Source organism: Panthera leo, chromosome B2 (genome assembly GCF_018350215.1).
Source record: "Panthera leo isolate Ple1 chromosome B2, P.leo_Ple1_pat1.1, whole genome shotgun sequence".
Lineage (NCBI taxonomy): Eukaryota > Metazoa > Chordata > Mammalia > Carnivora > Felidae > Panthera > Panthera leo.
The window spans coordinates 149,862,303-149,888,015 of record NC_056683.1 but is presented as its reverse complement, the minus strand read 5'-3'; the positions used below and the strand labels follow the sequence as shown (position 1 = coordinate 149,888,015).

General features: G+C 55.8%; 1 protein-coding gene across 4 annotated transcripts in view; it reads right to left on the bottom strand.

Moving 5' to 3' along the window:
• Positions 1-25,713, bottom strand: part of SMOC2 (SPARC related modular calcium binding 2) — a 162,962-nt gene that overhangs the window by 86,276 nt on the left and 50,973 nt on the right. For 2 of the 4 annotated variants that reach the window (XM_042940314.1, XM_042940315.1), the window contains exons 3-7: positions 21,757-21,863; positions 20,131-20,230; positions 5,637-5,684; positions 2,639-2,722; positions 1,326-1,400 (exon numbers count right to left, since the gene is read on the bottom strand). In XM_042940314.1, coding sequence (XP_042796248.1) covers positions 1,326-1,400; positions 2,639-2,722; positions 5,637-5,684; positions 20,131-20,230; positions 21,757-21,863 — 414 coding nt within the window. The remainder of the gene's footprint in view (positions 1-1,325; positions 1,401-2,638; positions 2,723-5,636; positions 5,685-20,130; positions 20,231-21,756; positions 21,864-25,713) is intronic. The other 2 variants (XM_042940316.1, XM_042940317.1) reach the window with 1 other exon arrangement.

Here is a 25,713-nt window from a genome sequence, read left to right as displayed (position 1 = left end):
ATTGAACACAATTAACTCCCCATTTTGGAAGTTCCTAAGAGAAGTACGCATCTTTATACACAAGGTAAAACGTTTCCCAATCATTTCTGAGGCAATAATTTTCAAATTGGATAAACATGTTTTCGATTTCCCTGCCATTTGTGCACACGTATCTGATGGTCAACCCTTTGGATTCTTCCCTTTCTCACCTCAGCCCCAGGGAAGCCGCAGCCAGGAGGGATGAGGGCCCCGTCCTGGGCAGTAACACGTGGGGCTGGGGACAGCGATGGGAACATCAGGGACAGAAGCCACACAAGAACACATCAGAACGACTCCATCCCAAACCCTCCTCTGGAGCCTTCACGGCTCATCCCGCTTGTTGCCTCTCAGGCTGTAAATCGGTGACCGTTCCTGTCACAGAGAGCGTGTCTTGGGGCCTCCAGGTGGTGGGAACGTACCGAGACTCAGGGCCTCCCCTCAAGAGTCCTTCCAGAAGGAGTGTGTAAGGACGCAGGTCGCGGGAGAGAATCAAAGTACTCTTAGTATCCTGAACTTAAATAAATCTGAGGGGTTTGTTTTGGTTTTTTCGGAAATGGACATTAAAACGCACTCGGAAAAAAAAACACTTCCAAGCACAGGCCACAGAGCTGTGATCTCAGGCTGCCTTTGCGAACATTTACGATTTTTTCACTGGAGGCTGATCACAGAATATTCGCGTTATTACTGAGTCTGTGGACCCTCAGCAGATGAATACTTTAAACCCAGAAGGACACTTTCTTTCAGTAAGTATTTTTTTTTTTAAAAAAAGCAACATCTGAAAAGGCCCGAGGAAGCACACACGCAACCAACTAAGCACGAACGAAGATTACAGACAGAATCTGATTTCACGAAACCTGTAAACGCCACTAACCAGATGCCAGGCAACCCACCTCCTCCCCACAAATGTCAGAACAGTCGGCTTTAACACGTAAAAGTCGGTCAAACACTCCTTTGTAGCAAATGCAATCCACACAGCTTTCAGGATTTGGAACTAAATTAGCCAAGGGTTTGGTCATCTCTGAAATTTGGTCAAAAACAAATACTTGTTATCAATTATTGCTATATTTATACCAGAAGCTATAGTTTGTTTGGCATATTCAGAGAAACCGTTTAAAGAACTTAGGAAATTTAATAAAACCACCAAAATCTGAACTACATTTTGGCGGTCAGGTCACAAGAATTATTTGCATGACTCACTGGAAACTGAGGGAAACGATGGACTCTACACACTGAACTTCCAGAAAGAGAAACCACTTCCTACGCCTATTAAATCCCTCCTCACAAAGCAACGTCGGGCCCCTTTTTACCTGAATTCTTATTGGTTTTGTTCTGCCGACTTTTAACTTGCTCCGTCCAAAGCGTGGGGTAACGGGACGCGATATCTAATAAAACAAAACAAAATGACGATTATTTTTAATCATCATGAAAACACAGTCTCTCAGTTAAAGACCTCAGTAGGGAGCCTAAAAGCTGCAAAGTCAGTGGGCTAAATAAATACATATTCCACACTTTTAAAGATACTGTTAAACTGATCACATATTTGAGACAAAAGGAAAGAATAATATACACTTATAAAATGTTAGTATATGTTTTTTTTTCTTTCTTCTTCCAAAAGTATAAGTAAAATTTCTATGGATCCAGAGTGGCTCCACTTGAGAGGAGTGGGGTTCAGGGAAAAGCCCTGATGTACGGAAACATGTCCTCGTGCCGTAAAGATTCACGGTAACACACGAGGTTTCGCTCAGGAAAGATTCATCCCAAACCACGCTATGCAAAATGCAACTCTGCGTAAAACAATTCAGGAACACATCGTTTTCAGCAGTACTGTGTCACAAGCCACTGAGTATTCGCCGTGCGGGCCAGTCACACCGCGGGCCCGAGAACACACGGGAGAGGCTGCCTCGGTCCCGGCCGCCCTTGGCCACTATCAGCCTGGAACCTCAGACGAGTTCTCGTCTGCGAAACGGCATCTGAGGACTCGGTGGGCTAATGACACCGTGTAGCCTGTGCCGTGAAGACATCGTTACCGCTGTCACTGTTACCTGCGCACCCTCACTCCTTTTGGCCTGACAATTTGTGCCACTTTGGCAAGTCCCTCAGACGATCTGTTAAAGGCTAAGAATGGGAAAATCCGTCTTCGTCGTGACAAAATTCAAAACACCTTAGAAACATCCTCATGCGCGTGACCTCACACAGCTTGCCTCCCCTGCCGCATCGTGGCCAGCACGAGATGCGAAAGACATGAAGTCCGAGCAGGGAACAAGGCATGTGCTATCGTATGCTTCTGAAATATACATTTTATATTATCCAAATTATAAAATTTCAACTCCTCGATTTTGATTTGGGGGGGAAAAAAGAGAGACTTTTGCATCGTGCTGTATGTATGCCACGGCCACATCCACAAGCCGTGCCCCGAAGCCACCGGGAAAGACAGCAGGTGTCATAAACTTGGAAGCGGCCAAATCCAGTCCACTCTGAAAGGACTCCCGGCAGGTAACCAGCCTGCACGTCCCAGGCCCGTCCGTGGCTGCCCCAGCGCGTCCGCGGTCCTCCCCCATAGGACCCTGTTTCAGGCTGGGCTCACCTCCCCCAGCAGGACCCTGTTTTAGGCCGGGCTCACCTTCTTCGTCTCCTTGAGGCTGAGTCTCCAGCGCTGGGGCCGAGGCATCATCTGAATTCAGAACGGAAAAGATTTGCAAGGAGACTACAATTATGAGAGTAAGTTCAGTAAGTGTGTATACGGGATGGAAGCTGAGGGCTCGCATGCACCCCACACACCAGCCAAACCACCACCCTCCCCCCCGCCCCCAGGGCGCACAGGGACGCGGGGCCCGGCAGGAGCCCGACCGAGACGGCACAGGGCGCCTGGGCGAGCAGCCACCTGACGGCTGGTGCAGGCTGCAAACCGGGCCCCGGGGGGGAAGTGCTGGGATTCCCGTCCCTCGGAGCCAGAGTGGCTCAGGGCCCGTGAGGGAGAGACAAATGACCTAAGCAAGGGGCCACGGCAGTGGGAATGGGGGCTCACGTCAACAAAATCAGTGGGTTGGGGTGACCGGAGACAGAAGAGAGTTGGGTGGACTGGGGTGGCTGGGGGAGCCCAATATCCCTGCTCTGCCCCGCCCCCCCACCCCGTTTTGCCAGGGCAGGTATCTAAGGATCAGGCCCTGACTTGCTGCCCTGTGCACCCCTGAACTACCAGCCCCTCTGTCACCCCTGCAGGAGCTGGGAAGCGAGAGTCAACATCACAGAGCAGGACACGGGTGTGGGTGACAGAGCTGCTCTAACGCCATTTCTCTAGAGGCTGAGGCTACAGTGGATAATCTTTAATTAGCAGAAAGACTGTGGTTCCCTGGAACGGCGTCAGGTTCTAGAGAGTTCCGAGCCATGGCGGGATGGCATGGAGAATGAGCTACGGGAAGTCTGCCCCCGGTAAGCGGGGCCCCCGTCAGGGACGCAATCACAAGGCACTTTGTGGGGCTGTTTCTCGCTCGAGCTTGCTCATGTGACCTTGTTATATAATAATTTGAGGATTAAAATACAATAAACAGTGCGGGAGATAAGGGCCAGCCACGAGACTTATCTGTGATTCATGACTTTCCCAGATGTCTGGGGAATAAAGATGAAGTTTCTCATAAGTTCTTTTTGGGGGCAAACCAAAAGGCTTTTTTACAAAACTTCAACACTGAACAATCTTTTGAAAAAAGGCTTGCTCTCTGTCAGAACGCTGACAAAATGTAATGTCGCCTGTTCGAGAAACTCAAGTTCTAACACTGGAACAGCAACTGTGAACCGTTGAAGATCGTGTAATCCCTTCCAGAAACTACGATGAAACGGGGAGCATATCTATAGCAACCACACACGTTATGATTGCTGTACATTTTCACCGAGGCCTGGACACATCACCTCTGTGGGGCCACCGGCCCATTCCCCAAATCACTGGCAGCCTGAGAACTCAGACTGGCCCACTCACGGCGACCCAGTGACCACCGTAGGCCTTCCCTCACCCCCCACCAACGCCAGGGGCCCTTCCTGTCAGCGTGACCCTGCTCACATCACTGGCCATGCTCTGGTCCCTTGTAGACTTCTGTCCCAACATAACAAACACGTGGGCACCTACTGAACTCGGCCTTGAGAAAATGAAACAAAACCGTGGGCAGCTGTGTGCTTTTTATTTTTCCCACTAGAGTGTGTAACGTCTCGTTTTTATCCATAAGCCAGTTCTGTTGCTTAATCTCAGGTATTTTCTCTTGTCGTGTGCATGTCCAGAGATCAAGAGGCTTCAGTAGAAGGAATGTATTCCTGCCCTACATGAACTTCTGTGCCCACGTACCAATTCCCTAGGGATTTTTGTGTCACTTTTACAGGGGATTCAACATGTGCTGCAAGGAACAGGTTTAGGAAACACCTTCTGAAATAGCGCTTCCTTTCCTTCCCTCCTCCCCTGAGCACCGGATTGATTTTCGCAATCATAAATACTGCCCCTTCCTGTTCTCTACAAAATACTGATATGCCCACCTCAGGATCTTAGAGACTCAAATCCAAGCCATTCATCTAACATTCTAGGCGACTTTATCCCCTTTTCCAGACGTAAAGTCTCACTCCAGCCAGTGTTCTGACTATGCCCGCCTGTCACGTCTCTCCTATTTCCCTCAATTACGAGGTTCTTCTGTTCTACGTTATGCCTGTCCCCTCTCCCACCCCCTCTGTGGCCACCAGCACCTCCCCTTTCACGAGACCACTCGTGTGCCAATCGGTGCCTGTCCCAAGCGTGCACCCGAGGGGCGCCCAGCTCTACCGTCCCGCCAGGGCAGCCACGGTGCCCACCGTAGTCTCAGGACACAATGAAGGCAACGTACTTGACTGAAACTCAGCTCTATCCGGCTTCATGCCCCTTTCTTTATCACCGGTTCCTATACTATAACCTACATCAGAAAAAAAGAGTTGCCTACAAGGTTGGTACTAAAACCTTTTCTTTTTTTCAGTTTTGTCTTGAAAATGACTTCTGACTTTAAAGGTCGATGTAACATAAAGAGAAAAAAAAAGTGTCACCGGGTCTAAAGGATGATGGCTGTGGGAAGGGCGAAGGTGGGGCTCCTGCAAGGTCATGGTGGGCGCGCTGTAGTTTGCGCAAGACGAACCCGGCTGCTACGGAAATGGCTTGCGGCTCTACCTGGCTCTCGTCACTACCGGTCCCAGGGGAGGCGACTGTCACAATGGGGAGAAGCATTCCTCTTTCTCATGAGGAAGAGTTGAGACCTCTTTCTCGGTGGCCCTCAGTATTACACTCCCGAATTACACGGGGAACCCAAACACCACGCCTGAGCCTCTCCCCAGGCAGAGACTGTGGCACCGAGCGGCATGGACAGGTGGCCCCGACACAAGCCACGCCGGAAGGGTCCTCCCGGGGGCATATGTGGGTTACGTGCTCCGCACCTACAGGACCCTGGAGGTCCAAAGGCAGGAATAATACAGTGTGTTGAGTGAATATGTAATGAACCGTGTCAGCTCTCGTATCGTTTAGTCCATATTTAAATTTTAACTCGAGGAGCTATTTTAAGGCAGAGACTGAATTAGCTTTAATACACTATCATCATGAAAATTCATTTTAAGATAGTTACCTGTTTTTCCTGTGCCTTCCCGTTGGGGTAACTTTTCATTTATGGAACCTAAGGGGGGAAAGAAGGAAGAAATTATCGTTGGCTCCCAAGTGCCCATCCACAGTTGTCACACAATGCTTCCTTCCACTTCCAATGGTTCACCGTGCTTGTCACTTTCTCATTAGGCTGCACAAGCCACCTAGTACCCAGAGGTGACCGTGTCATCTGCCGTCACAAGCCCTAAGCTAGTAAACCAAAGATAAGTTCCTACTTCTGTTGCTAACTAGTCGGCCACGTACCTGAGACACGCACTCTTTAATATACAACACGTCAGTCTCTTCACCTGAAAGACATCATCATCCCCTTCACATACATCACCACGTTGGGGCAGCAGAATGAATTAGAATTAAAAAGGAAACATTTTTAAAGTAATAAAAGTTATGCAACCGAAGATACTTGAAACCCTGGTTTCGGCCGGATTTCGTTCCATAGAAAAGAAAGTTGAGGAGCCATCTTAGATTGTAGAAGAATGCAGGAAAATTCAGAGCTGACCGAGTAATTCCTGGAGCGTTTGTGATGTCTCTGTTACACCGAGAGATCCGTGAGATAGATGGGCGGCCCTGTGCTCTCTTCCTGGCAGCTTGAAACAGCACGAGCACTGACTTCCTCCCGCACCATTACGATGCCCTCCCCCAAAGGAATAAAACAAAAAAACTGTGCTCAGGACGAATTTGGAGTCTACCTGCTGATGGGGTGAGGACAGTCGGTGCAGGACTCACCGAGGACTGCCAGAGTCACATGCTGGGCTGCGTACCTAGTGCGGAATCACAGACACAGACGCGAGACCCATCGCTTGTCTTACAATCTCGAATGTGACATTGACGTACAAACCATCACTTAAACTAAAGATGTAAACCGTACGGTATTTTGAGACTATTTATCCTGTCTCTTGGGCCATAATGGTAATATAGTAGGAGACGTCCAAGCAGGTCACTGTAGGAAAGGATCTCACGGCACAGGCGTTCACACAACCTCGCAGATACCGTTGGTTCCCTGGAAGCCGGACGGAAGTCAGCAGGTTTACCGCAAGGGACAAAGGGCGGTCACGATAAGCACTTCTCGAGCACCGCCAACCTCGGGGAAGCCCACTGGGTCTGCCGCAAGTGTGCCCCGTCGGCCCCCAGCTCCAGAGGAGACAGGCTTCTTCCTCCAGCCCTGATTCTGTGAAATAACTGAGTCATGTGCATGTGGAAGCTTTGCTCTCCAGGCGACAGAAAGGACCTCGTTCTCCGTAGGACGTCAGAACTGCTTACGGACGACCACGCCGGGTTACCGCCCTCCCGCCATTTGGGGAAAAGGTACATGGTTTCCAGGCTTCAGAACACAGGATTCTGCTTTTGGCAAGACTCCCCGGGATATAAAAAGGGGCCCACGGCGTGGCCCCGTCCTCAAGCCTTTGGGGCCTGCCTTTCTTAGATTTCTCAAGGAGCTTAACTGTCTTTCCTCCTCAGCTTACTGTTATCATGTGTTTCTGCAATGAGTCAAAAAATGTTTTCTACTTTTGCCTGAAAATGGTAGTATTCCAGTAATATTTCCAAATGTAACTATTTAGGCGTTAACATTTTGAGCTACATGTAAATATCCTCCGTAATAATCCGACGCCCCGCACGAGAGGGCTTCTCCACAGCATTGAGGACAGTATTTTGTAATGCAACCATCGAGGACCATACGCTGTGGATTCACAGTCGGCTGAGAGGCCTGGGGAAAGGTCTCCCTCCACCCGCAGGCCTGCTTTCTCCCAGACCAACCTCTGCCAAGCTTGCTCACCAGCCCCTGCACCAGTCCACGCAAAGATAATTCCACCCTGTTCTCAGTACATAAGAAATGATTTTAAAGCACAGTCCAGTGTCGCTGCTAGCCTGCTCCCTGGTTCAAGGATTCTGCAACAGAATCTGAAGAGGTTCCAATCACCGCACCTTCCGAATGCCTCTGGACAAAAATCTCCCCAAGCTTCACCTCCTTCCCTGACATCCTGTCCCCAAGGGTGTGGAAAACGGCCAAGCACCGCCCTCCACGCAGCAACACCGCTATGCTGAGTCCAATCCGTGAAGCCAGAACTGGAAAGCAGCTCTTATCTGTCATTACAGCTCTCCAGAGATAAGGACTTGCTGGAGAATTCCCGAGGGCGTGGGACAGACGAAACTCTAGGACGTGGGCGCAGAAAGGGGTTTTGAAACGGGGGGCTCGGAGAGAGCGAACAGCTTCCTAAACCACGAGCTGGTCGGCTGAACCTTCGAGGCCTGATCACTGCTCACGGACACAACTGCCCTCACATTCACGTTTCAGAGGACACAGTTGAATTCCCTCCGTTTGTGCGATCTCATCCCCTTTCAGTGCTATTTTGCTTTTTCTCTTACTGTTCAGTTTTGTTGGGAGATCACTGGCATATGAGACCATATCCATCCAAGGCACACATCACAAGGACGGGGCTTCCCTGCATTGTGGACTGAACAGCAAGGTAAGTTTGACATCGCCATTTCCTACAGATACAAATCATTTGATGCTATTTGAAAAGAGGTGGCTCTCTCTCTCTCCTCCCTGTGCCCCCCCCCCAAAATAAATAGATATACTTAAAAAGATATTTTAAAAGAGGTGGCTTTTTCCGCAATCAGGGTACACGTCACGGGTGGAGGAAACCACAAAAACAATGCAGGGAGCACGATATCTATGGTGTAAGGGGAACAATGTGAGGCTCGTCATTCTGGGCGCCCGGTTCCAATGCAGCTGCCCTCGGGAGTACCGACCCGTTGTAAGAGCGGCCCTGATGGAGGGTGCTGTGTTCTGCTGAGAGCGGGTGCCCTCAGCAAACTCCTTCCCCAGCGCCAACCGCTCCTTAGAAACAGCGAAGGAGGGGGGTCTGGGTGCACGGCTCCGGAGGAAGGGAGAGGTTCCCGAGGTCAGCCCGCAGCGGGCCAGCTCATGTCCAGCAGGCAGGGCACGGGGCTCCTTCAGGGCCCAGGTGAACAAGCCACGCTGATTTATCTCTTTCTGGAAACTGCACATCCAGGGACAGATTTACATCAGAAACAGAGAGAGAGAGAGAATGGGAAAAAGAAAGAGAGAAAAGGAGCAGAGGAAGGGCAGGCTCCGCTCCTCCTGTACTTTCCGGACACGCATCTCGGCTTGGACACCGCTCACCCATCTCTGCCGTGAGTCTGAAATCCAGCCGATGCCGAGCTCTCTCGAAGCAGAGGCCCGGAGGCCCTGCGCCCAGAGACGGGCCCCTGCGTCCCACCAGCCCCTCCTCCGTCTGGCGAAAACCAGCAGGCTTTGCTCAGGAGCTGCCCGGCTGCTTCTGCCCTCCCGCCCCGAACGGACACCACGCGGTGCAGGGAGGAGGCGGAACCTGGGCCAGAGAACAACCCTGCCGGCTGCCGGCCCCGCCACCTGCTCAGGCGGCTTCCCCGTCCCGACCTCGGCTCCCTCATCCGCAACATGGGCAGCGTCGGGGGCCGCCCCCCGCCCCCTCCCGGTTGAACGAAGACGGGACACCAACAGGCGACGGGCACACGGGGAACGCTCGCTCCGTCGCCTGCCTGGTGCCTGGTGCCCACGCCACTGGGGCCTCTGTCTTCACACAGGAGGCTTTCATCTGCGGAGGGTGACACGGCCCGTGCGCCCCAGAGGGCCCCGCGGCCTCCACTCAAAGCAGGTGGCCAGGCCGGGCACGCTCTCGTGTGTTGCTAGACAAACAACAGGAGAGACGCAGCCCTGAAAGGTTTCGTCTACTTTGGGGAGACAAGGGCTAACTGGAAATTACTGGAATAAAGTACACGGTAGTTGTGTGCACGGCTAATCAACACAGTTCCTGCTGTGTGCTGCTAGTTGCTCTAAGTACGCCACGCGCGACGTCACTTAACGCTGACGAGGGCCCTATAAAGTAGGTCTCATCGTGATGCCATTATACAGATGAGGAGACTGAGATCTGGGCGGGTGTCTAACGGGCCCGAGTCACGTAGCAGCATCCATGTGTGCACCGTGAGCCCTGGGGGGGCTGAGCGGAGGCAGGAAGGGGTGAACAGGCCCTGGAGGAGGAGGCAGCGGAGGGGTGGGGGGGTGAGAGGCGGGCTGGCGGTGAGTGGGGACACGGCGTGTCCAAGGGGACGCCTGGGTCCTCGAGTGCACCCCGCAGGCTCCTGACCCCCATCACTCTGTGCACGTCCCCCAGGCAGGGACTCTCCTGTCACCTCGGCCTCCACAGAGCCTAGTGGAAGAGCCTGGGTAAGAGGCAGCCTGCACGGGACCTGTGAGGGCAGACGAAACCCTGCCGGCTCCAGACCTCCTGCCCTCAGACCCGCCGACCTGGTGCTGAACGGGCCGGGGGTGGAGAGCGGGGGCAGGGAGGCCGTGCATCAGATGCAGCGGGTACCGAGGCCCAGGACGGAAACCCACACTGGCATCAGAGAGCTCAGAAACCCGCCAGCCCCACATCGTGCTTCCGTCAAAGGTCTGCCCTACAGAAGGCGCCAGGCATAGACACGTGGCTGAGCCAAGGTGCAGGGGCAGGGTGGGGGGCCCGCCTGCCCCCAACTGTTAGTAAACCCGTAGAGCAGGGCCCCTGCCCGCGCTCCCTCCTCGGGTCGCTGGGACACCCGACCCCATTAACGCCAACGTCAGGGCTGAGACACTGGACGGTCCAGAGACGACGTGACCTTCGTGATCATTCCATGAGTTTGCAGAGCACTGGCAGGCAGCCCCCAGGCCCGCGTGCTGCCCTCCCAGGCAGGACCCCGTGCCGATCAGTGTGTTCCTGGCTCCCGCCCCACGGGACCTGCTTCGGGGAGCATGGCTGCTCGTCCTCACGGTAGTGGCTGATCCGGTTTAAAACCAGCCCCACTATGGCGCTTCCTGGGTGTTGGCAGACGGTACAGGAGCCGCTTAGCCAACCCCTCGTCTTTCCTGGATGTAAGACTAGATGTCATGTACCCAGTGCACACAAAACGTAACAGCGGGAAGGATCGCCTGATACGAGACGGCGATGGGTTTCCATACCACGACTTCAACGACCAGACTTTTGGTACGTGCCTGAGGAACCCAGGCTTTAGAGTCATCGCAGAGAGAAATGCAGAGCTTTCTGCATTTTTAACCCCTGCCTCGGTTTACCCTTCCTATGGACTTCCAGGTCCCACGGGTGACCGGGAGTACAATGTTCACAATCAGGGCTCGCTTCCAACGGGCGAAGGTGACTCGCTCCCCCCGGACTTTCCCGGGTTTCCTTGCAGGTGACACCACACCACCTGGAATACGACGCGGCCCTGAACCCCACCGGCCCCCGAGAGGGCGGCGAGCGCTAACCTAACGCAGGTTTTCGTGAGGCTGGGCCCCTGGGGAGGCCAGCAAGGGAGCCCCTCTGTCTGCAGCAGCCACCCCCGGGCCCAGGACAGAGACGCCTGCGGGCCTCGGTCCCAGTGGACAGCAGGGGCGGGGCTGTGCGGGAGGCGTGACGAGAGTGAGCCCTGTCCCCTCCAGGCTCACGGAGCCACGAGTCTTTTCTGAGCGCCTCAGAGGCGGAAAGGGCCTGGTCCGCCACACTCCTCGTCCCCACAACCTCGGGCAAGGACAGGTCGAGCGGCCCCTGACCAGCCCCCACCCCCACCAGCCATCCTTTAAGGTTGGGCCATGCCCAGCAGGTGGGGGTGGCCCTGGGGACAGTGCTGGGCAGACAGAAAGCAGAAATGAGCTGCATTTGGGGCCCTGAGCCCTGTCCCCCGGCACAACACGAACCCCTGTGCCCTGTCCCCTGGCACAACACAAACCCGATGGCCCAGGAGAGCAGCATCGGTCACCCTGGGCTACAAGGGCCCCTCTGAGCCACGGCCATGCCAGTCGGTGGTCACTGGTGGCCAGAGGGCCAGGTGACAGCTCCAAGCCTCCCCGGGACTCGCAGGGCAGCTCCCCTCATCACCCATAACCCTGCCCCAGGGAGGTCCTGGGGCCTCCTGCCCAGACTTGGGCCCCACCGTCGCCTTTGCCTGAGGCCCAGGCCGATCCCAGCAGCCACAGCCGACCTCTCGCCACCGGATGCTACTGTTCCCGCCATCACACACCCCGGGGTCCGGCCGCATGCCCTTTCCGTCTCAGGTGGCACAGAGCCGGTGACAGAGACAGGACCCCGGCAGGACGTTCAGGCCACTTGGAGGAGACGCCGAGGCAGATACCGTGTCCCTCGCCCAGAGACAGCGAGGGGTGGCTGGCCGGGCGAGTGTCACCGCCAGGAGCGGGTCACCTGGAAGCTCCTCGGAAACCAGACACCCCAGCCTCTCTCCTCCGGGCCGCTCCGCGGACAGCAACTTGAGGACCGCGCTCCGCACAGGGAGGCCCGGCCCGTGCCTTCTGCAGGCCTGGTTATTACGTGCCACCGTCCTCGTCACGTCCACGTGTCTGCGTCCGGTCCCGGCCGGGCCACGGCCACCTCCCGTTGCTCTTTTGTGTTTCTGTGGCCAAGAATCGAAGCCAATCGACCCGTCTCCTCTGAGCGAGCCTGCGGCCAGGCCCAGGCTCGCCCCACGGGACGGAGGGCAGGTGGCGCTGGGGTTGCCTTCCTGGGCCTCGTCTCCTGTGCGGCGAGGCCGGTCCGGACTCCCACGTGCAGGAGCGTCAGAGACCAGGAACGCTCTGAATGTGCCGTCTGCCGGGCTGAGCGCCGACGGTCCCGCAGCTGAGAGCTTCCTTCTCTGCGACGGCGGAGGAGGGGTATGTAAGTCTTTCTTCACACAGCCCGAGAGAATCTTTCTGGATTTATCTCCCGTTGGCGTCCATGTAATGCCTGTGATGGCTGTTTCCTATGCTTCCGTGTATGCGTTGGAGTCTCAATTTCACGCACATCAGCGGGTACGTCGCTGGCACAGAGCCCCGCGGCATCGTGGACGGCTTCCCGGCACGGGAGCTCGGCCGCCGCACACACAGGTGCCATAAAAATAAGTGCTACTTGTTCAAAAAAGTTCAAAAGAAAACACACATCCTTGTTTGTTTTTGCATAGAATGTCTCTGGAAGGACACAGCCACCGGGGGTGGGACGCAGACCTCGGGACCATCACTCTGGCAGGATCTCTTGATTTCTTTTACAGTTTTAGTAAATATTAGAAAACACGACAGAACAGCCATTGAGGCACAGGTGTGGAAAAGGACACCCTGAAGTGCTAAAGTCGTGAAAGCCTCAATTACAAACTAGCCACCGTATCAAATGCACAGTCAAGTACAATAATCGAGCAGACTGTAACACAAAAATAAAAACGCAACGGGGCACCTGGGGGGCTCAGTCGGTTGAGCGTCCATCCGACTCTTGATTTTGGCTCAGGTCACGATCTCACGGTTCGTGAGTTCCCGCCCCACCTCGGGCTCCGTGCTGACAGTGCGGAGCCTGCTTGGGATTGTCTCTCCCTCTCTCTGTGCCCCTCCCCCACTGTGTTCTCCCTCTCTCTTTCTCTCTCAAAATAAGTAAATAAACATGTTTTAAAAAATAAATTAAAAATGCAAGTATCGGATACCTGAAAGCACTCTTTTTTCCCAAAAGGAAAATTAATAGTAAAAGCATTAAGTATTTTTCCAAGAAGGAAAAGTAACCACAAGAAAATACCATCAGCACGTAGTTGAATAATTCAATACCAAGTCCAAATTAACAAGGAACGGGTGAGCAGACCCAAGGCAGGGCCCTGAGAGGTCCCCAGCGGGGACGGGCAGCAGCCAGCCAGGCCCCCGCGGCCACCGGGACTCCCACATGAGGGGCCGGGCCACGGCCGCTGCTGCCCAGAGCCCGCCGACCCACAGGTCCTCAGACTGAGTCTCAGGCAGGCTGCGGAGTCCTGTTTGGTGTAAAAACCACACCACGTGACCCTCTCCTTGAATAGTTGACTTCGTTTTTTAAAGAGAATTTCAGCATCAATCCACTACCTTCAGAAAGTTTATCAGAACGTTCACGTACCTTGTGTCGGCTGTACCCCATGACTACTTGCACCTCACCAGGGATGTAAAACAAATGTCCTGAACGCTTCAAAACTGGTCACAGGGGTCCCTGACGATTTATATTTTTCTCTGAAACAAATGTTGGTGAGTGGCGTCTACACAGCAGCCCGGCAGCCCAGGGGGGCCGGCTGGTTTTCGCGCCACGGCAGGGCGCGCTCCCTCCGGGTGTACCTTCCCCTCCGTTAAAGCCGTCTGTGCATACGGTCCCTTGCCAGTGTGCACCGAAACATTCTGTTTTGCTACCATTTTTGGGGAAGAGGATTGTTAAGCCTTAAGAAAAGGCCATTTTGAGGGGAGGAAAGGGGGCTCCTTCTGATCGGTGACCTTTCCAATTCACACAAAGCAGCTTTGGACTTGCATTTCCGTCCTTTTCGTGAAGAAATGCTTCAGAGACGTTAGAAGCCAGCTGTAGCTGTTGACTTCAATATTTGGAAACTCGGTTGTGCTGGATATTTCCTTCAAATTCCTCAGCTGCGCAGGGTCCTGAACTTAGTGCCAGGGAAATTCATTAGTGAAAAACGAACAATTAGCTTCTATGAACATAGTGCAAATTTTCAGAAACGATTAGCACAGTCACAGAAATGTGAATTTCCTCCACGCCAGGCAGAGGCCAGAACGGCAGGCGTTGTGGACAAACGGGAGGACCGCAGACCCGCCTACCGTGTATCACGCAGACACATTGAGGGGCTCCACGGAACCCCACGTCCTCTGGCATTCACGCCTGGGCCTTCGCAAACCCAAACGTGTAAGCTGCCCAGGTAAGTAATCGGAATGTGTGAGTGCCGTCGGCCCCAGGAAAGGACCGTGAACTTACTCCTTCCCGTCCGGGGAAAAGCAAAGGCTCCAATAATTGACACGGAGGGAGAGATGACACTGGTCACAAAACTTGCCAGGAAATAATCAGGGCCGGAGAGGTGGCTTTCTGTCCCGCGCCACAAGAAGGTGCTGGAACACGGGGTGTGGCGACGTCAGGTTGAACAGGATCTCCGTCCTGCACTCGAGACCTCTCCCCATAAGCCACCCTGGTGCAAGACGGGGTGGGGCGGGCGGATCCCAGGAGGGCCTCAGTCACGGTCGCGGGACGTCTCCCCTCCGCGCCCCTGTATCCCCAACTCTGCAGCTGACTTCAAACACATAACTCAAGCTGAGCTACATACGAAGATTCTGGGGGTACTGAAATATGAAGAAATCGTGCACACAGGTTCAGCTTACAGGGTCTCAAACCGCTTGGTACTCTTGCCAGGAATAAGCCCTTGGCCACGGGGCACAGTTACGGAAGGGACGTGAGATTAAAGACCCTGAAGCTATTTCCAAATAATAGCGAATAGGCGAGCTACAAAAATCCTCCCTGGGAGAAAAGTCCTTTGTGTCTGACTCCTACCCAGCCCCCAGCAACGTTACTCTTCAAATCGTTAGGAGGAGGAGGAGAACACATCCTTACAGAATAAATACAAACCAGCTGTGTTCAGATGGAGACACGTTGACCTGGCCACTCACCAGCACAGACGACGGGGGTCACGCTCAACGCGTTCCCTGTCATTTCCTTCACCTCCGGAGCGTCCCTGTGCAGGGAAAGACCCTGTGCAGAAAGCCGTCTGCAGACCCAGGGGTCTCGATCAACAGGCCAAGGCGAGCTATAAATCCCCAAGCCATGAGTAAGGAACACCCGCCTTCCGGCAAGCAAGGCCTGGAGTGCACCTGGATGCAGCTCAAAGAGCAGCTTTTTGGTCCTCAATACTTCTCAAGGCCATATGCTGCCTGCCACGGACATTCACGCTCTCCGCACAAAGGGAGAGACCTCCCACCATCCTCCAGGCCTGCCTCAGGCGCAAGATCAGCGAAGAGGAAAGCAAGAAGCAGGAACCATCTAGGATAAACGGTAGGAACAAGACCATTCCGCTCCCTTTTTAGGCCAGACTTTCCCAGAACAATCTCTCCCTCACCTGTCCACCCCTGCCGTGTGCCTGCAGCTCCTGGCCCGAGACCACGTGTCTGCAGACACCTCAACGCCACACGCACCTTGCCTGGCAAATCCTCAACAACAGATAAATTAGTCAGCGATAACAACGAACGGATTCCTCGGGAGAAAGGTACGGCTGGATGAGCCCCTTGAGCCCTAGGTTACGGGTCACGCACGCTACGATTTACTAAAGCGGAATCTTAGTACTGCGTTAGGGGTTCGCCAGGTTCAATAATCCAGTCATCAGGACGGGGTGTCAACTGGGCAGAAGGGCCGGGTCCACCGCATCCCCTGAAGCCTCTGCCTCTCACAGCCCGAGCGCCACTCACCCGACGGCCGTGGCTGGAAACACCAAGCAGACCACCCACTAGCTGTGACAATCTGAGCGGGGTCCTCACCCCAAGGGACCATCCTTGACCAGAGCTGGTTATAGACGGCAGGTCTGCAGAAGTAACACCGAGGTGTTAATGTGGTTGGGGGGCCGCAAGTAGCCTCCTGCCCTCCGAGAACCTTCGACAGAACCTCCACGTGGCCGTGGATTTCAAACAGGGACTTACATTCTCAGCAAGGCGTTCAAGGCCCATGGACTTACATTATTGCACGTGGCCGAAAATGTGGGCTATGGAGGCAGAAAGACATAGATTTAAGTCCTAGCTCTGTCCCTTAAAGCACGGAGGCCTTGGGAACAGTCCTCACCTGTAAAATAGAAGGTAACCCACCTCCCACCCAGGCTGCTGTGACGCCCAACACACGGCGGGACCCCACGAGTGGCGGCCACCAGGCCTGCCACCCCCCGCTGTCCCAGAACAATGTGGAGGGCAGACGCTGAGGCCATTCGTCCCCAAATCCTCATCCACACCTGTCCCAGCCTCCCTTCCCGCCTCGGTGCGGCCGTCCTCACAGGGCTCCTGAGGCATCTAAACCCCCGCCCTTTCCCCCCGGGAAGATCCTCAGGGAGATGTGTGACCTCACGAGGAGTTTAACGCACTTGTAACTTTCCACACCTTTTTAAATCCGTGAAATCCTGCACTCGTGCCTGAAAGAACATAAACACACCGGCAGAGCATGATGGACTGTTGTCAAAGACGCAGAGAAACAGCTTCCGGGGCAGGAGAGAGAGTCCCCACGTCCAACCCCCTTTCCAGCCAACACCCCTCTCTGCACCTGTAGTCGCCGTCCTGGCGGTGTGATCACCCCTTCCTCGTCTGCCTCTGCGGCTTCCCACCCGAAGAGGCTTCTCGAAGTGCCAGGGGTGAGTTTTGTCTGGTGTTGCATTTTAAATGGACCCGTGTGTCCTGTGTTTCGGTGCATCCGCTCGGGACCACACTGGAGCCCCATGTCGGCACGAACCGAGCGAACCACGACAGGAACCACGGACATCCAGCCACTGCCTGGATTTGGTGGTTACAGCAAATGCTGCTGTGGACGTCCTGGTGCCAGTCTCTGTCCTGCCGCAGACGTGAGTGCTTTTCTCCGTAGCCGTTCTGCGTCCTGCTACCCGCACGGGAAGGGCACGTGGGTTCTGCACCGGTGGCTCCGGCAGCCGTGGGAGGTTCTGTGGTTCCACGGCCTCGCCGGCACGTCACGGATCGCTTTTTCTTGGCGGCTAACGGGGTGGTGTGTGGGGACCCGACTGTAATGTTCACGTGCGTTTCCCTGCTGCGTGAGTCTCAACCCCGTCTCCCGTTCGCTGGCCATCAGCTTCCCTCCTTTATAACGTGCTGCCTGCTTAAGGCTTTGGACCACTTTTGGCTAGAGTCGTCTCATTTTTCTTATCCATTAACAGGAGCCTGGGTATTCTGTACTAATGGCTTAAAAATACATGTTTATGGAATATGTTTCTTTCGAAAGTCCTCCTGGGAGAAGGTAGGAGGAGGAGGATCGGGGGCAGGGGCTCTCGTGTGCCGCTGAAACCTCGCCAACACGCGGATGTCTGCCTCCCTCCGCTGCAGCCTGCCTCCGTGGTTGCGCGTGTTCACGACAAACACACACACGTGCACATTCTAAGTGACGGTCACTCTTTATGGCTACGTTTTAAATCTCTTCTCCCAGTGTTTACATTTTTATAGCATGAACTTACAGGATAAGCCTGGTGTGAACTCCAGGGTGAAAGATAATTGTTGAACACTGAGGCTAACCCAGTTTTAGTAAACCGGGCGGGAGTCACGGCCATCGTTCACAGCCGTGGCTAAGGGACCCTAGCCATGAGGCACACCAGCTACGAGACCAGTGAAGAGAGGGGGATACACGCGGAGAGGGAGTCCCTGGCTGTGTGCAGATGAAAGCTCGGCCCTCCGTGGTGCGTCTTAGTGTCCCGGCCCCGTGCAGAGCGCCGCCCTATCGCCCTGCCGTGCCGCACGACCTGGGAGGCTGTGTCAGCATCTGGGAAGAAGTTAAGCCACGCTGTGCAAGAGTCCGTCATAAACTGTTCACGTGTGTGTGTGTGTGTGTGTGTGTGTGTGTGTGTGTGTGTGTGAGACTGAGCGTGACCAGGCATCGCGCGTGCGGGCATCGGCTCCCGCATCCGGAAGCTCCCTGGTCTGACTTTCTCAACAATCCCCACGACCTGCGGAGCCTCTGAGCACAACACCTGCTCTCCACGTTCACGTTCGTGCAGAATAAGAGCACGGCTACGGCGGGGGGCTGACGGGCCTTTTCCGCAGCTGCCTGGAAGTTACTCAACACGCCAGCGGCAGCAGCAGGCGTGAGGCCACTGGCCTCATTGGCCACTGGCCAGGCCCCCTGAGGTCACAGCCCCAACCCCGGGGAAGTGGAAAGGGACGCTCACCTGCAGAGAGAGGGTCTGAGAGGGCAGCCGGCCCCGTCCTCACCCCTACTCTGCCCTGAAACACGGGGCTTTTCCTGCGGTTCCCACACAACAGCTACCGGACTTCTGAGCAGACTGTTGTCCATCATCCATCCGTGGACCAGAAAACCCACACGGGCACTGAGAAAACGGAGCGTATCTATAGAGTCAAATTATAATTACCGATGCCTGCTTGGAAAAAACTGCCCAGTACAGTGGTTTGATTCCAAAAACAAAGGACTGTTTGGAGAACGTAAGAAATTCAGCCGATTTTGTACATAAAGACCTTCCCAATAAAGATCTTTCAGACGCAGCTTAATTTTTCAAACGGTACCACTAAAATCACAGAGAACGGGTATCCCCTGGCTTTCTCCTTTGTACAATAAGGCTCAGTGCAAGCTGGTGCCACACGCCAGAGGTGAAGTAAGTCTGTGAAAGTACGTCCCAGAGCGAGGGACACACACGGAGGCCGACAGTGTGTGTTCATTCCCCCCCTTACTCCACGAGTCTGCACAAGAATTATTAGGTGCAAATGTTAGCTCGCTAAAAATATTTGTCAGCAACTTTTAGCTCTTGGATAACAAAATAGTTATTTGAAGTAAATATATTTTAATTTCGCGTTATGCACACCCCGTGGCTTTTAAGCAATGACCAGTCACTGGAAATATTAGGTTTCGCGTCGCTGTTAATCACAGACGTCATCAGGCTGCAGCGGTTATGAGTTCTGGCCTGTGCCTTGGCTGCTGGTGTAAGCGTCTGAATCATGAGCAGAATTCCTAATTAGAAGATGCCTGACCTTTAAATAAAAAAAGGAGTCTAGAAGTAAATCCTGAACGCAAACGTTTCAATATTTCCCATGAAAAATCAGGACTAGGCTCTGTCCTTTATTATCCCCGCGGCTACGTGCTACGACAGTCTAATGTAGGGACCGTGATGCAAAGGTCATGAGGCCCCTTCACAGATGCGCCGATAGGTCCCCTCGGCCAATTAATCACAACTCAAGGGGCGACTGGGTGGCTCAGTCGGTTAAGCCTCAGACTTATGGTCTCACAGTTCGAGCCCCGCGTCGGGCTCTGTGCTGACGGCTCGGAGCCTGGAGCCCGCTTCGGATTCTGTGTCTCCCTGTCTCTCTGTCCCTCCCCTGCTTGCACTCTGTCTCTCTCAAAAATAAATAAACATTAAAAAAAATTCTTTTTAAATCACAACTCAAGCTGAAAAACATTCTCAAATAAAAATGACGTGAATCATTTATATCATTTTCGGTAAAATATTAATGGAAAACGGACCATTCCGTAAGTTACTCTCCTGCCGGTAAGATTACCTTCGGTGCGTTAGCTCTCTTATGAGCAATAAAGCAACACAAATAAACCATCTGGGGACGGACCTGTGAAGAATGGTCCTCTTTCTCTTTGCAAACGTATACACATAAAACCAGAACTTTCCTTTTTCTTTTTTGCCAAAGAAAACACGTGGGGATTTGCACTGCTGACTACAGCCCTTGTGGTTGTTCCTAAAAGACTAAGAACCCTGAGTCGAAGAACCTACCAACCTTCAGACCAGGGCTTCGGCTGGGAAAGCCTCTTGAAACCGTTTTCATCCTGTTTTAGGCTCTGTCGGCGACACGAGCCCAGCGCCCGCTAGCCCTCACCACCACCTACACTGCATTTCTTCCGAACCGCGAGCACACAGGCGTGGAGGGTCAGGACGCGGCGCGCGAGGGCACCTACCGGGGCACCGGGGCGTCTTGTGGGCCACGGCCGTGCCACTGACGGGCCTCCCGTTGGGCGTGACGCACCAGCAGTATCCCGTGTAGCTGTGACACTGCACCTGCGGGACGGCGGGACGGGGTCAGCTCGCTGCCGTGCTCGAGGCGGCCCCGCTAGGAGGCCACGTGCCTCTTACCTGGCTGCATCTGGACACAGCGACAGACGGGCGGCCCCGGGACCCAGGGGTTTGTACGCGACCCAGGCGCTTCTGCCGCGCACGCCGGCTCGCCGCCTGAGACGGGCCCCAGCAATCCCGAGACAGGCTCGGTGTCTCCCCACTGCGCCCAGACCGCGATGAGGGAGGGACGGCGTCCATCCCGCCCCCGAGGTCTCCCCAGCATCCTGCCTGCCCCCAGGGTCTCCCCAGCACCCCACCTGCCCCCTGGGGTCTCCCCAGCACCCCACCTGCACCCCGGGTCTCCCCAGCATCCTGCCCACCTCCCCTGCACCCCTGCCCCCCACCCGGGAATCCACAGCACCCCACCTGCCCCCCTGGGGTCTCCCCAGCATCCTGCCCACCTCCTAGCCCCGGGGTCTCCCCAGCACCCCACCTGCCCCCCAGGTCTCCCCAGCATCCTGCCCACCTCCGAGCCCCGGGGTCTCCCCAGCACCCCACCTGCCCCCCCCGGGTCTCCCCAGCATCCTGCCCACCTCCGAGCCCCGGGGTCTCCCCACCACCCCACCTGCCCCCCAGGTCTCCCCAGCATCCTGCCCACCTCCGAGCCCCGGGGTCTCCCCACCACCCCACCTACCCCCCGGGTCTCCCCAGCATCCTGCCCACCTCCGAGCCCCGGGGTCTCCCCACCACCCCACCTGCCCCCCGGGTCTCCACAGCATCCTGCCCACCTCCAAGCCCCGGGGTCTCCCCACCACCCCACCTGCCCCCCGGGTCTCCACAGCATCCCTCCCAGCCCCAGCTCCTCTCCCCCCCACCCCCACTCCTCCATCCACACAGACACACGCCACAGAGGGCATCCCCTGCTGTCGGTGCCTCTGCCCGCTTCTCCCCCACTCCAGCCCCCTGCCAGGCCCTCGGAGGCCCAGTGATATAAAAGCACAGCGTTCATGTCATTGTCGGACAGCAGACTGCTCCTCTCTGTGTTCGTTAGCACCGCATTTCAGGAATTTTTGCCTTAATGGGGAACAGTGGTGTTGACAGCAAAGACTCGGCCACACATAAGACAGAGAACTGGGTTATTTTCCTGACTGACTCTGACCAACAAGGTGGGAGGAAAGTCACAAACTGCCCCGCACCAGGGTCACCGGCGGCCTGCGCCTTCCCGCACCTGCCCCAGGAGTGGTAAACTTCCCACGGAAGGCTCGGGGTCAGTGGGGCCCACTCGCCTCCCGGAAGGGCTGGGCCAGGCCAGCGCCCAGGGACAGCGGCCGGCGGCACGGCCCCGACGTGAGCACTTGCGCCGGGACGGGCGTGAGTGAGTGAGCTCACCGGTACCACCGCCAGCTGTGACAGTCAGCCCCGCCGGGAACTCCCTTCCCAGCTGTGCACGGGGACCCCAGGGACACCCCCTCCCCACCCCGCAGCTGGGAGCAGACGCTGCGGGGACCGGACAGGGCCAAGGGCCTCACCTGGCTGTAGGTGCCGTCGTCGTTGCATTCCGGAATAAACACCTGCTGCAGCTCCTTCCGGGCCTGCTCCTGGGTGTACTTCCTCTCGGCCACACACCTGGACACGTCTGCGGGGAGAGCACAGCACACGCACCAGTTACACCACCGGGACCCACGAGCGCGTGAGCCACCGGGCCACGTGGGGGCGCGGGGCCGCAGCGCCCCCAGTGGGAAGGTGACGGGAGCAGGTTTTCTCTGCACTCGATGAGCGAGGGAGCTGAGGCTCAGAGAAGCCGCTCTGCCTGTCCTACTAAAAGGCAGGTGTTGCCTCCTGGGAAACAAAGAAGCTCCGGCCGTGGCCGGCTGCAGGCGGGCTCTCTGCGGGTCCAGGCCGCCCATGGGGGCCCTCGGACACCGCGCCGGCCCGGGACACCCGCCCCACCTGAAGACCGCCTCGGCGGAACCTGCACAACGGCCCTCACGTGTGTCACACTGCCCCGGGGTCTCAAAGCGATACTAAGGTCCTGCCCCCTCCAGCTCCAAGAGGAAAACCTGACAGCACGACAGATGAAAAGCCAAATACCCTCAGCCCGCCCTCCGCTCTGTCCCAGACTTTCAGGTGTTGGCATTAGCGACACTGCGGCAGAACCTGATAAAAAGCACCTGAGTTCCTACTGCTCCTCAGGAAGCCGTCTCCTGCGACCCGGTAAGTCGGTGAGAAGGGAAGCAGCTAAAAACACCGAGTGCGTCTCGTCTCCATCCGGACACGGACACCCTCAGACCAATCACGGGCACGTGGGTGTGCACGAGGGACGTGGCGGCTCGTGAGCGAGGCTGCCGTCCCCTCCGCCACCCCCCCAGCCCGCACCGGCCTGCGTGCGACACGGGGGCCCAGCGGGCAGCGCCTCCCGCTGCGGGCCCCAGGCCTCCCGGGATGGGCTCCGGGGCGCGAGCCCCTTGGACACCGCAGCACTGCATGCGTGGCCAAGCACCCACGTGCGTCACCCACGGGCCTCTCGTCCTCCGACACGCCACCACAAGTTCACGTTCCCTTCTTTGGGCCGCCGTGCGACGTAGCTCATCTGAGTTTTAGAGCTTGAAAAGACAGGCTTTCCCCGTGTTTCTAAAGCGTTTCCAGATTTTTTTTTTTTAATTTTTTTTTAACGTTTATTTATTTTTGAGACAGAGAGAGACAGAGCATGAACAGGGGAGGGGCAGAGAGAGAGGGAGACACAGAATCTGAAACAGGCTCCAGGCCCTGAGCGGTCAGCACAGAGCCGGACGCGGGGCTCGAACTCATGGACCGCGAGATCATGACCTGAGCCGAAGTCGGACGCTTAACCGACTGAGCCACCCAGGCGCCCCAAGTGTTTCCAGATTTAAATAACAGGCTGTCTCGATCTGAAAGGGCCTCTGGACTCCGAGAGCCGCTTGTTCAAACGTGTCCCCTGGCCAACAGCTTTAGATGGTGACTTCTCATGGTCTGGTAGCAAAACCTGCTGGCCCTGACTGCGTGCCCTCTGGGCACCCGCTGCGGGGCTCAGGGCCGCAGCCACAGCCCCAGCGGCATCGGCCTGCTGAATACAGACTCTGCTGCTGAACATCCCCGTCCCCGGCTTCTGCGGACCCCGGGCCGCCGGCCGCGCCGTGTGTCACGGGCATGCGCGCTGCAGAAGATGGTCTTCCCTCCAGGCCGGTGCTCGTGTGTTGATCTACGCTTTGGCCCGGCCAGCCGGCACTCGGCAACATGTGGTTTTAGTGCAGCCTGTGTTTTAGCTGAGGACAAATCACCGCTTTGCTGGACCTGTGTCCTCGTGTTTTTAGCATAACCTGTGGTTTGACCGTCTAAAAGGAAAAGTGACAGGAGTTCCAGCTTGCACAGTCTCCACCAAGGTCCCGACGGAATCGCAAATCATTTCTAATGCTTGAACTATCGTGGAACGTGCAAAAAGAGCATACGTCTTCCAAACAACGTGTGGCCCTCGTTCCTGGCCTGGATGCACCTCCTTCAAAGACTCTGCGCTTAGCGCTGATCGGACGTCCTCGGACAGGCAGTGCTCACGTCTGTCGGAGACTAAATTCCAAGTTTTCCTGGCACAGGAAACGGGACTCTGAGGCCCGGAACGGCAGAGTCGGCATCAGATGTCCCCCGAAGTTAAGTCCGTGACCACCTACTAAAGGAACGTGCCGTCTGTCTCCCACTGCCGGCCTGGTGTCCCTTTCCTAGATCTTCTGAGTGATGGTCTTCACGACTGAGCAGGGTCTGGACAGCACCCACCAGATCAATGCTACTGAAATATGCAAAATGCCAGGGATTTCGCTCAAAATCAGTCACGCCTCCCCTGTGCTCCCTTCAGCGTGTTACTTCCTCCATCGTGGTCGGAACATTTCACACGAGACCCACCTCCCCAGCAAGCGCTTCTGGGTTCCACACGCCACAGAGCACTACAGGTGACCCCGCATCGCTGACACTCTCCGCCGCGGCCGCAAGGTCACTTGTTAACGTGTACACACTCGGGATACATCGAACGCCCCCTTTGCAGAAACCCAAGTGTTCAGCCCAGCAAGATGCGGGGCGAGGCTGCATGTTTTTCCGGCCGGTGACTCGGTCTGGAATGGCTACCGAGTGGTTTTGACTTTCAGCCTGATACCGTGTGCTCTCTGAGGTCCAGACGCCCTCACGGCTGTGTGCCCGTGCCCGGCACAGGCCCGGCCCCGGGTGAGGTTGGCCTCAGGGCAGGGGAGCCGGATGAGCAAAGGCCACCAGACAAAGGAGGCACACTCTCCTTGGGCGGTGGCCTCAGAAATGATGGCCCTATGAGAGACTTTTATTTTTGCTGGCATCCAGGGAAGGCAGACGCGGGATTTCAAAGGTTGTAATATTTTATCCACCCATAATTTCAAAGGCCAGACTCCGAGGAAAATGGAGGACTCGGCACCACCACGCTCTTCGCATAAATAGAACGTTCTGTGCCTCCTTAACGTCGGTGGGTGTGCGGTGATGCAAGACCAGAAGGGCGAGCGAGGCGCCCCGTCCACCGAGCCACTGCCGGTCGGCGAGGGCAGGGGTGCCGTACGTCCTCCGGCACCACTCCGTGACCGCAGCGCTCTGGAGCGGGAGGGGGAAGGAACAGAGTTTCCCTTTTACATAAGTGTTATCGTTTCAAATGCAGAAAGACAGAAACAAATTATAATAGGAAAACCTCGAGTACATGCTTGGGGTTGCCAAGCCATACAGGAAAAAACCTACATGCGCTGCAAGCTGTTGCAAGAATATATCGAAGTATTCGGAGCCTGTGCAACATTTATACAGGAGACGACAGGTCACAACCATCCGCCGGGTAACTGATAACCGCGAGCATCAGGGCATCAAAAGAGACCACGGCGCAACCGTCACCACGTCCCCTTTACGGAGTCTGAGTGCCACCCTCCCGGGCCCGGCCCGGCGCTGCGCTGACGCTCCCGGCTCTGCTGGTGAACCAGCGCTGCGGGAACACGCGTGTTGGTGGAGCACAGGGAAGACCGTTCTTCACGCAACATTCCAAAGAGTCTTGTGCTTCTGATCGCGGCTGGAACGTGCGAGCAATGGTGCTGCTTCCCGTCGTGTCTACCTTAGTCCGCAAGGAAGGACATTTCTAACCTCAGACCTGTTAGAACGCCATAAAAGAGTGAAGGCGAACGTGACTGGCGTAGGGTTTCTGCAAGAGAGACGCACAGATGTGACGAAAAAGTCCTAGGACACCGCTTTCTGCAACGGCTACTTCAGGTGGCCTGCCTGTGGGAAGGAAGTGCAGCTTCGACACGGCACGTAGCACGAACAAGGACCCCGCCTGAAGACTGGATGCAGGAGAGAGTCATGTGTACACACACGTGCACGCACAGAGGCACCTGCACACGCACACACAGACAACTCCCTTGCTGTCAAGTTCCTTTTAGAACAATGCACGATTGATCTCTCCTCTTGTCTGGTGGCCCAGA